Source organism: Bactrocera neohumeralis, unplaced genomic scaffold (genome assembly GCF_024586455.1).
Source record: "Bactrocera neohumeralis isolate Rockhampton unplaced genomic scaffold, APGP_CSIRO_Bneo_wtdbg2-racon-allhic-juicebox.fasta_v2 cluster10, whole genome shotgun sequence".
NCBI classification, from domain to species: domain Eukaryota; kingdom Metazoa; phylum Arthropoda; class Insecta; order Diptera; family Tephritidae; genus Bactrocera; species Bactrocera neohumeralis.
The window spans coordinates 28,402,547-28,414,574 of NW_026089623.1; the positions used below are offsets into that span (position 1 = coordinate 28,402,547).

The window sequence follows — 12,028 nt, forward strand, 5'->3', positions numbered from 1 at the left end:
TAATAATACGATTCACTGGGGTAATTAGTACATATCTAATATCGATGAAAACAAAATACATATGTATATTAGAATATAAGAATATGTTAAGTTCTCTTTGCTTTTTAATGTACCTATTTAGTAATCCCACGAGAAACCTATTAGCGTTACAAATGGGTAGGTAGAATCGCCTTTTCAGATCATTCTGTGATTCGATCTGTTGTAATCATCGTATAATTACGAAGTAAGATATTTCAGATGTTTTATTTGTAATTCATTTAATCTTATTAAGACAAGCAGAGAAGGAAAATGACAAAATTACTATGTATTATTATACTATACTTTATACTATGTATAAGAAGAATCAGAAAATATGAAAAACATATTTATTCGATTTTGAAATTATACGCATTGCAAATAAAAATTATCCATATATTGAGAAATTTTATTGATTATAAGAATATACAAAAAAGAAATATAAAGAATAAAAGTAATATTATTTATGTATGTACATATATGTATATTTACAAACTAAACTAGTTAAAAATACTAAGTTAGGGGTAAGACAGAGTGTCGTTGAACATGTATACTCTCGCAATTTGTAAGAAGTATTTGTACCAAGTAGCCATATTTATGTTGGTGCCTATACTGAAATTTGACAATTGCCTCACTGTGGAACTGGTCAGGGTTTAGCAGTCTACTTTTCCCAACTTCTAAGCGGTGAATGATAGGAATGTTCAAAAAATGTATGATATTAGATACATAAATACGTATATATGTATACATATGCTGAAAAGCGGTATTTGGTATAGGCAGGGCAATTTTGCGATTTAGGGATATTCTACCCAATCACAATATAACTGCCTCTGAATGTCAGGCATCACGGTGAAGTTAACGTTGCAGGGACAGATAAATGAGCTGACGAAAATTAGTGTATGTATTAGTGTAAAAATATTGACAAGTTTGAAAGCACAATAGCGCAAAACGAAATGGAAAATATGGACAGAGACGCCAACTTGTGTATGGAATCAAAATTAAACATAGCAGGAATATAAATTGTGCAGAAATTAAAAGCTGCATTAAATAAGAAGCAAATGAATTTTTGTTGAACAGAAAAATTAAGCACCACAGCCAATAAGAGGGAAGTGTCTGGTATTGAAAAGAAGGAAGCATAAATTTGCGGAAGAAAATAGTAGTGAGCACATTAGCTTTACCTTGCCAAATATTAGACTTGTATGAATAAACTATGTATTTATACGTAGGAATTGTTACGTGATATTTAAAACGAAGCCATTATTATTATTTCAGCACGCTCGCTGTTACACAGGAATTTGTTTCTATAAATGTTTATACATATATGGATAGTAGTTACTTATATAGCATTCGAATGCTTTGTTAGATACAGGTATATGCTTAATTATATTTTTGTACAAATCATGCACTAATTAATCGCCATCAGAAGATACTTTTATTCGTTTGTCATCACAGTCAATAATTGCGGTTTATATTTAAAATCTAATATTCTATTCGACTTATAAATAAAATAATATGCCTATATGCGTACTTATTCTAATATAAACGTACTGACAGAGTAAAACAATGAAAGAATCAAGTTTCTGATGTATTTTTCATCCAAAATTTAGCACATTTTCAGAGTAAAAAACTCAACGAAAAAATCAAAATGAAATGAATAACAAAAATATAATTCTGTCAACTAAATTTTAAGAATAAGTAAAAAATATATAAGTACATAATTGAAAAAAATATTGGGTCGGCTTTAGTATACCGTACCAGGATTTCGGGAATAAAATGGGTATGGTCGGATAGAGGAGATTCTCCAGATCAAGAATATATATAGTTATAGCCGCAGGAAGCTTATAGTTTTCGAGATATTCACGTTTGAAGTTTAAAATTACCACAAGTTTAATTACGTATTTTCACGATATAAAATTAATTTTGCACTTATATTTTTCACTTTTATATCCACTAGTACTTCACTAATTCGTTTGTACACATTTATTTTACATTATATAGTTCAAACACATTTTCAATTCAATATTTAACTTATTGTTAAAATTTATTTACCTAACAATAACGAAAGAAACACAAACTGTGAAATAATCAGCTTCCTGCGGCTATAACTATAAATCTTCTTAATCTGGAGAATCTCCTCTATCCGACCATACCCACTTTATTCCCGAAATCCTGGGACGGTTTACTAAAGTCTTCCCAAAATATTAACAAAACAATATGTAGTAATATTATTATTTAGAAAATAATTTAAGAATGAATACAAATTATATGCAAATAAGGATGAACCAAAATAAGACTGTTTCCTCTGTGAATCATCCAGCGAAATTTTAAAAATTACGTAAAAAACATTATTAGTTAACTAGATTTGAATAAAAACTAACTACAATTGTAGTGTGTTTCACGCACTCCCTTCTACAACTTTTTCCGTCGTTTCCGAGAAGTCGGATGGTGGCGCATTCGTGCTCATGTCCTCCATATTGGACTCTGTATTCGAGAACAAAACTGGCATGAAATCTAACGGTATATTAGAATTTGAAAGACTTTCTTTATCCATAGTTTTCTGCTCATTCACACTTGGCTTATAAACTGGATGTATATCCGTGTCTATCACAGATAAATCTTGATTCGAGTTCGTGTTGACGATTGACAGCGTTGTCGGTATTGGCAGTGTTGGTTTTATAGACGGCGCTGTAGCTGTTGCCGGCAAGAGTTTCGGCAAAATTGAAGCATAAGTCGAATATACGATCCCTCCATGTGGAAGTAAGTGTCCATTTATAGGCTGACCTGCGCTGCCAATTGTGTTTAAATTTAGGTTCGTATTCGAAATTGTATGGAAATTTCGATTTGTGCCGGAGCGTGTGTTTCCGCTTTTTTTTAGTTGTTGATTTTCCATTTCTTGCTGTTCTCGCAATTGTTTCTGCTGTTGCCGATATTGTCGTTGATGTAATACTTGTAAATGTTGTTGGTGTAGATGTGTACTAAACTGATGTATGCTCGCATTAATTTGTAGCGTTTGCTTTTGCTTGTAATTCTCCACGCGTCTAATATTCCTTACGAGGCGATTGTACACTAGTGACTTGACATCGATCGCCCATAAAAAGTCCAAATGATTGAACTTCTCCATGGGCACCAAGTATTTGTCAATCACATCGGGCAACTCGCGTGCCAAACGATCGACACCCGTCGTCGATACCAACATATCGTTCATCGAATAGTAAAGTGCCACCGGCACCTTCACCTTGGACAGATCATAATCGGGCGGTGTCATACGATTGTATTGGAGTTGATTGCGCAAAAAGCCACGATCGAATTGGCGAAAATTCCCCGATTTCATTAACTGCCCGAAGTGTTCGAGTTGTTTAATTGATGCCCCTGAAGGTGTATGACTCAACATGACTGGTAGCATTGTCTGAAAATAAAAAAAAACGGTAAATGTAATACAGCAATCAGAATACATACATATGTATTTATGTGGTTTCGTCTACATATCTCAATAACTAATCTTGGGTGATAGCCGCGCAAACTCGGATTTGACGGTGTCGTTTGAAACTACGAAATGTTAGATATCAACAGTTTTCGAATAGGACAGTATGAAAATGTAAAAAATCAGACCACAACACTGTTACTGAGAATAGCTTAAGCGCAAATATTAAATATCTTTCATATAAAAAAAGGTCGAAATCAGTCCATACCCATTTTTTCTATAATAAATATCGAAAATTAGAACTTTATCCCATCCGGTTGATTTTAATTCTATTTACTATTGTGATCAAATTGAAAGGTGAATTGTGTCCATTTTTATCAGTAATTTATCAGTAATCATAGCTTTTCTTTCGTCCTGATGGCCATCAGAGCCTTCTTCGATTCAGCTTTTATATCCTCACTTCAGTTAAAACGGTGTCCTCGAGTTGGTCATGCGAATTTGCTGAATAGACAGAAGTTACACGAAGGTAAATCAGGCGAATGAGCTGGTTGTGGTACTTTTTACGATTCGAAAAAAAACACGCGAAGTATAAATTAAAAATTCACCTTTCAATTTGATCACAGTAGTACATATTAATATGGAAGTCATCGCATTTCAATATATAAAGGGAAAGAGTGATATGATTTATTTTTAAAAACAAAAACACTAATTATTAAGGAAATTCAAATGTTTTTTGTTTAGTGTGAAGTGCAATCAATACAATTTAGTTCTAAATACAACAACACACAAATGCCTCCACGACTTCTTTTGCAGCAAAGAATTTGATCAACCTAATATTCGAGTACTTTTTCCACTAAATCAAGTCGTATGTGATGAATAGCACGTTCAATTTTGACTTCTAAAGCTTGAAGAGAATCTGGTTTATTGCTAAGCACCGATGACTTCAAATAACATTAAGTAATTTAATGGTGTTAAATCACAACTCCTTGAAAGACATTTAATGTCATAATTTCTTGAAACAATCGAATCTCCAAACTTTTCTCGCAATAATTCTGTTATCGCATGTGCTGTGTGCTACGTAACCCCGTCCTCTTGCAACCAGATATTGTCAAGATCAACTTCTTCCAACTGCGGTCATAAAAAGTTGGTTGTCATTGATCTATGCCGCTCTCCAGTAACGGTATCACCAGACTGATTTCGAAAGAAACACGGACCGATGATTTCACAAGACCAATAGCAACACCAGACAGTCAATTTTGGTGGATCGTGGATTTTCTTCGTACCATAATCGTCAGTTTTGTTTAATTACCGCGCCACTCATTGAAAGTAAGCCTCATCAGAGAAGATGATTTTATTTGTTAAAATAATCGTTATCGTTTGTAATTTGTTCCAAGGTAAAATCAGCAAATTATTTTGATATACAATTGAATAATTTGTAAACGTTTTTCTTGTCGAAACGACACTTAGAAATCATATCATCCCCATTGAAAAATCCGGTATAAGGTATAACATATGTAGATATATAGCGGAATAATGTAATGTAGTAATGATGTTTGTCCATCCAGTTTACTAGATACTGCCTATATACTACAGCATAGCCATACCCAAATTTTCAAATAATAAGCTTTATATTTGCACGTTATAATCTGTTTGACTTTGTATGCTATCATTTAAGGTTCAAGATATATCGGCTAAAATAACCAAATCAATATTCAATATATGTACATACATATATGGTTAGGAACTCACAGTAAATTATAGTTATCTCTTCATCGAATGCTGGGAGAATAATAATCTATACATAGTACATATGTATGCATATCATTTCGATTGCTTTTGAAACGCCATTTAATTGACAATTTTTCAAGAAATGGGATTGAACCCGTCAGCTGACTTTCCACAGTAGTTAATCCATTCGACTTATTTGTTCACAGACAAAACGAAAGTGGGAGTAATGATGGCAATGCATTATAAAGTGAACTATTAATTTTACAATTTCGCTCATATTCGATAACAAGTTTTATTAAAATCGGTGAACAGATGAACTGACCTACAAATATATCCCAAACAATTAATTTTTTCACTATTAAAAAAATAAATGTATATTACTGTAATGTTAAGAATTCCATCCATTCAACAATGCTGTGAACATTATTCTGATGATGTGTATGGTTTATTACTTTTGAACATCAGTTGAAACAAAAAGACTTAGAAGACGAATTTAGAAAACCCAAGTATGTCTCTTTTGGTAATTTGGTTCGAAATAAAACTCTGATCTAACCACAAATAATCGTTATTTATCTCTTTATATGTGAAGTAAATGACCTAGACCATACTTTCATTCATATTTCGTGAGTTTTATTGGACCAAAACATTGAGGCGTAAACTTCTTATGTTACCACAAGGTATTTAAATACTGTCAAATATATGTAAGCTTGTATTTATCTTACGAAGTTAATTATTTTATTATTGCAGATGCGGTTTGAGTCTTCGCTGTTGCGCAATTCGACGATCTTCATCGTTGCAATAGTGTTCGGTTCCGAAAGAACATTTACATTATGATCAAAAATTTTAATTTTATTATCTATTTATTGTATTTAATATGCCGGTATGCATAATCGAATAGAAATGAATAAGAATAAAAATCATAATCATAAATGTTTTTTTTGCATGACGTACAACAATTTAAGAATATGATATGAAAGGAAAATTCCAATTGACTCGTCTCAAGTGTTGACTGCAAGCGACATCTGTCAAATATTAAAATACACAAGTTCTAATGGACACAGTTGTTTAGACAGCTGCATGACTACACGACTGCAGGCCGACAACTCTCTCGCTAACTTCAAAATATTCATATATTTTCCAACGACAGTAGGACGACAGTAGAGTTGACAGTAGAGAGGAATGATGCCATTAATATGTAAAGTGTAAAATTATTCAAAGCTCTAACAAATCTCTGTTATATCATTTGTAATAATAATTGATAATTTAAAACAAATAAATTTACATATTTTCTTATTTTTTGTATAAAAAATTTCACATTGAACAAAATATTAAAATTTCATTGAAGTGAACAAAACGAAATTGTGTACATGTAAAATGGACAGCTGTGTTGTCTTGTCTACATGCCGGCCATTGCTATGTCGCTGCCTTCTTAGAAAAGTTTATGTAGAAGGATTCACGACGCCTTTTACAGGTCACTGTCGTGCTGCCATGTCGTGTCGCGCTCTATGTGTTCAGCACTTCACTCTTGTAAACACAAGAGGGATACCAGAGAGAATTTGATGAGCGAAAAAAGAGTCCCCGTGTGAACACAGTCTTTGTATTTTACCTCTTATTTAAATATGTACTATATGTTTATCAGGTACTCGGTTATGTAACACCCGATATAGATATACATACTATGTAGATACACATGTATGTATAGTATATGCATTGCACAAATAAAAGCTACTATATTTACATAAATTTGTATTTACACATAGTATGCACACAAAGCGTTTAGAGCTTAGCGCAGTAGCTCTCCCCGATTATATGTACACTAGTATTTGTTTACTTTTTTCATTGAAGTAAAGCGTTGAATAAAAGAGTTGGCAACGCTGTTAGCAATGTAAGCTCGCTCATCAGCGAAAGTTAACTCAATAGCATTTAGGAATTTTAAGTGACAACAATGTTGCGGTGTGCATTAAATACAAAAGTGTTTTGTGCATTATTTAGAAACACACATGCATACGCATGGTTCACTTTTACGTGCTCAGAAATTGCTTATGGTAAAATTATGTCACCAAAGTCATAGGTCTTTGACACACTAATGCCTGCTTTGGTCAAATAAAACAGGAAAAAATTAACTTCGGTTGCACCGAAACTATAATACTCCTTAAAAGATTCCTTCCAAGAACTTTGTATTCGCCAGTTTATATGGCATCTACATATATGCTACATTGATTCGATCTGACCAATTCGTTCGGAGATTCTTTCATTAACTTAGACGATAATTCATACCAAATTTCTTGAAGATATCTCAAAAAAAAATTTCATACAAGGTCTTGATTTTGATTGGTCAGTTTGTATGGCATGTATATGCTATAGTGGTCCGATGTGAAAACTTTTTATAAAATTTGTATCCTAGGCAACGATAGATGCCAAATTTTGTGAAAGATATCTTGTCAAATAAAATAACTCGCGGTACAAAAACTTGATTCCCATCGTTCTATGCTATTCTTGAAGAGAAAAGAACGTGCAAAAAGCTTCAGTTTGGTATCTAGAAAACTAAGAAAATAGTTTGCGTATACTTATACAGGCAGGCAGACCAAACCTTCCTGAGGTGACAAACTGAATTTATTTATCCAAATATGGTGATATTCTTATTTTTATCGGATGCATTTCAACTTTCTGCGAAGCTATGAAGTTTTTACTGGCTTTAAACTACATCAACACTCCAGAACACTTCATAAGAAATTGGTTGAAGAGTGGAAACAAAAGTGTAAGTCTTATAAATCAATATTGATATGGTGATATCTCTAGAAATTATTTAGAATTCAATATTTGGCAGAAAATGCCGGGTTCGCATCCGTGTAAAATAGTTCTCACTCACTCTTCAATTTGCTGATTTTCTCTTGCAACAACTTGAAAACCATAACGATTTTTTTAAGAAAATTTTCCTCGATGAGGCTCACTTTCATATGAGTGGTGCGGTAAATAAACAAAATTTTCGATTCTAATGCGAAGAAAATCCACAAATTATTTATGAACAGCCATTACATTTTCCTAAATTCACAGTTTGGTGTGGTTTTTAATCTGGTGGAATAAACGGAACGTACTTCTTCCGAAATGAAGCTGGTGATACCGTTACCATCAATGGAGGGGGACATAGATGAATGATAACCAACTTTTTATGACCGTAATTGGAATAAGTAGATCTTGACAACATCTGGTTCCAAGAAGACTGGGCTACGTACCACATAGCACGTGAATCACTTGAATTATTGCGAGAAAAGCTTAAAGATTCGATTATTTCCAGAAATTGTGACATTGAATGGCCTCCACGAAATTTTGATTTGACTACTTCTTGGAGCCAGACTCTCTTAAAGCTTTATAAGTAATATTGAACGTGTTATTCATGATATATTAATGGAAGAAGTACTCGAAAAGTTAGGTTCATCGAATTCGTTCCTGCAAAAAATCCGTTGAGCCATTTTGATGACGTTATATCCAGAACTTAATTGTATTTCACATTAAATAAATAACATTTGAATTTTCCCAATAATTGTGTTTATATTTTTTAAGAAATCATATCACTCTTATTTGAAAACCCGGCATTACACTTTGTTGCAATTAAATACATGTATACCAGAAATTGCTCATATCATCTTATCGCTTAAATACGGCGATTAAATATTATCTTCTGCTACACCTAATACACGTTTGAATATTTTAAGACTTAATTAGTTTTTATAGCTTTCAAAGCATAACCTTGCAAAAAAGAATTATTTATCCAAACTTGGTGAACAGGTCCACTTTCTAAATGGTGCGAATTTAGTATTCGAGCACTCAAATTGAGCTTGATATTTCATAATTAAACGTGTGTAGTTACCTTATTCAATTGCTCCGAATTGTAGCCGGCCACCAGGAACAAGATATTTGAACAGACGTCCTGCGTCATTGCGTTGTCGTGGCAAACCACTTGGGTGTGATCTACGAACAATTTTGTATTGGGCATAAATTCAGTAATGCGTAGCATGCGTGTCGCCGCCTGAAAGTAGTATACAATAATATGTTGGATTCGAAAGTTGCCAGATAGTTTGCAAAGAAATTTCAGAACAACTTACCGTTAAAAAATCTAAAAACACAACCAATGTTCGAAAAAGTGGACTCTTCATATCAGAAATGAACGCTATGGGAGCTAGAGCGTGCATCGATAGTATTTTTTGTGTATAGGAAGGCTGCTCGGAACACAGAACCCAAAAGACTGCAGTGCCCTGTGGAAAGGAAATAAAATTATTGAAAAAAGCAAACTATTGGAAGCAAGCAGTAAAATAGACAAAATCGTCGATGTTAATTTACCTGCGAGTGTCCTATGTAGTGCAGCTGTTCGTAACCTGTTTTGCTGAGGATATAATCAATGTTTGCCGGTAAATCATATTTGCCCATTTCGTGAAAAGTGAAATCCCAGAATTCCTGGTAATCGCTATTAAGGCTCGTGTGATTCTTCGAATATCGATTGCCACGCGCATTGCCCATCCATATGTCGTAACCGAGATCCGATAGCATGTAACCTAAGTGCAATGAGCACAGTTCATGAGATGGGGAAAAAGAGAAATTGGAAATAGAAAAATGTGAGGTGTTAGTTAGCAAACGACACATACACAAAAATAAGTATGTAGCACACAAGATAAATGGAAACACATCGAAAACACAGTTAATTAAAAACCCTATTGGGAAGATATGTAAATGCGGCAATCCTGACATTGTTGCTCAAACGAAGTGAATGCCTGGAAATTGAGTGGACTAATATGGCAAAAATACAATAAATATAGAACGCAGTCGAAAAAGAAGTGTAACGTAAAAAATAATTGGAGAATGAGAAAAGTGTATTTGCGATGCAGGAACTTACCCAACCCCGATTTTGGTCCCATCAGCACCCATGTGGCCGATGTGTCCAATATGCCATGCATCAGAAGCACTGGCTGGGCGCCACGTTTTGGTATGCGATGCATCTCCAGAATATAGCCATCTTTTGTGACCACTGTATGTGTCTCCGATGGGTAACCGTACTTGCGTATCAATTTCGGCTAAAAAGAGTTGAAGGAAATAGTACAAGCATGAGTAAACGGGTTTCGGAGCTTTTGGTTTGCAGCTTGCTATCTGCTGTTTGTATTTTAGGTTAACATCATAATGAATAACTGGTGTATTACCTGTAACCACCAGTTATAATATGTTTCAATATGTTTGCTTTTCAGTATTGTAAGTTGAAAAATGTTATATTTGACGTAGAATTTAATTACATTTCAAAAAGTTACTATCTAGACTAACACAGCACTGGGCCGAAAATCTGTTATTCAAAAGGAAAATTTGAAATATTAACCTTAATTTTTTTCATGTACCCCAACACCAACAAACCATCCGAATAAAAAAATTCTTTATGAAATACTTGGATCACATTAAATATAAACTGATAGGATTGAACAACTATGCCAACAATTAAAACCTTAACGAACACAATAGGAGACCACTTTTGATTGTCAACCACACTACGAAACTGAGTCTTTATCTCAGCTACATATGTATCTACTCTCAAAACAGATGATATCTCGTTTTTGAAAAGTACCAAATATCTTAATCATTATAAATTATCAATGATACACTCTGCACTTCCTCAGTAGTATTCAACCAGATCATACAAAACTCGCATCAATCGCCATCCGTGAACTTAAGAATGAAATTAAAAGGCTTAAGCTTAAGGAAGCACTTAGATTCGACATAATTGCAGCCGATATTACATATAATGAAGGTATTGGCTGTCCCCCATTTTCCCACATTTTATTGTAAAAATAAAATATTTCCGAACGTGTTTTACTCACAACAGTATACAAGGTGCGTTTCAAAATAAACAGGACTTAAAAAAAAAAACAAATGGTTTTTTCGGCAAAATCAATTTGTTTTATTCAAAATAGTCTCCTTTTGCTTCAATACAGCTTGTTACATGGTCCAAAAGCATGTCGAACGAGTGTTTTAGCTCGTTGGCCGGCATGGCCGCCAGTATGCCAGTGCAAGCCTTTTGAATGACGCTTTCCTTTCATGAGCAAATGCATTTGGTCAAATAATCGGTCCCAATCGTCGATCGATGAGACGGATTCTGAGCAATTTTTGGTCTTGAGTCAATTTGTGCGGAACAAACCGTGCACACACCTTTCATAAGCCCGAATGTTCGGTCAAAATGCGATAAATCGATGTTTTAGTGATGTTCAATTCCATTTCCATGAATTTCAATGATGATTTCGGCTGATTTTTGATGAATTCACGCACAGTTTGGATGCAATTTCCGTTGATCACGTATTTGGTTGCCCCACATGTTGATCGCCATTAATTTCCTCACGACCATTTTGAAAACGTTGAAACCACTCGTGCACTCTGCTACGGGATAGGCAATCATCGCCATAAACTTGTTTCATCAATTGAAGCGTTTCGGTAAAAGTTTTACCATGTTTAAAACAAAATTTAATTTTGGCTCTTTGTTCGAAGCTCATTTTTGCACCGATAAAACAAACATACTGACACTTAAAACGCAATAAATTCACTTTCAATGAATGAAATGTCGTGAAATTCTCACTGGACAATCGATAATGATAGCAGATTCTAACGCACCAGCCGTCATATAGATGGCGCCACCAGGGGATGCTAGATTCAAAAAATCTTCTTTGTTTTGGAACGCACCTTGTATTTGTTTGCCTAAAATAAATACAATTAGAAGAAAACTTTACCTAGCTCCTATATACCTAATATCAGGATTTTCGAAAATTCGGCTGACCTTGCTCTATAGATTTACTTACTTGTTATTTATTGAGTTATCGCACTCTTAGTAGTATTCAA

The 12,028-nt window shown here is 33.9% G+C and overlaps 1 protein-coding gene across 1 annotated transcript in view; it reads right to left on the minus strand.

Annotated features, from left to right (window-relative positions):
- Positions 1 to 381: 381 nt before the first annotated feature.
- Positions 382 to 12,028, minus strand: part of LOC126765222 (lipase 3) — a 38,974-nt gene continuing 27,327 nt past the window's right edge. The window contains exons 2-6 of the mRNA XM_050482861.1: positions 10,053 to 10,230; positions 9,503 to 9,714; positions 9,268 to 9,417; positions 9,033 to 9,191; positions 382 to 3,421 (exon numbers count right to left, since the gene is read on the minus strand). Of these exons, the coding sequence (XP_050338818.1) occupies positions 2,411 to 3,421; positions 9,033 to 9,191; positions 9,268 to 9,417; positions 9,503 to 9,714; positions 10,053 to 10,230 (1,710 nt within the window). The 3' untranslated portion in view covers positions 382 to 2,410. The remainder of the gene's footprint in view (positions 3,422 to 9,032; positions 9,192 to 9,267; positions 9,418 to 9,502; positions 9,715 to 10,052; positions 10,231 to 12,028) is intronic.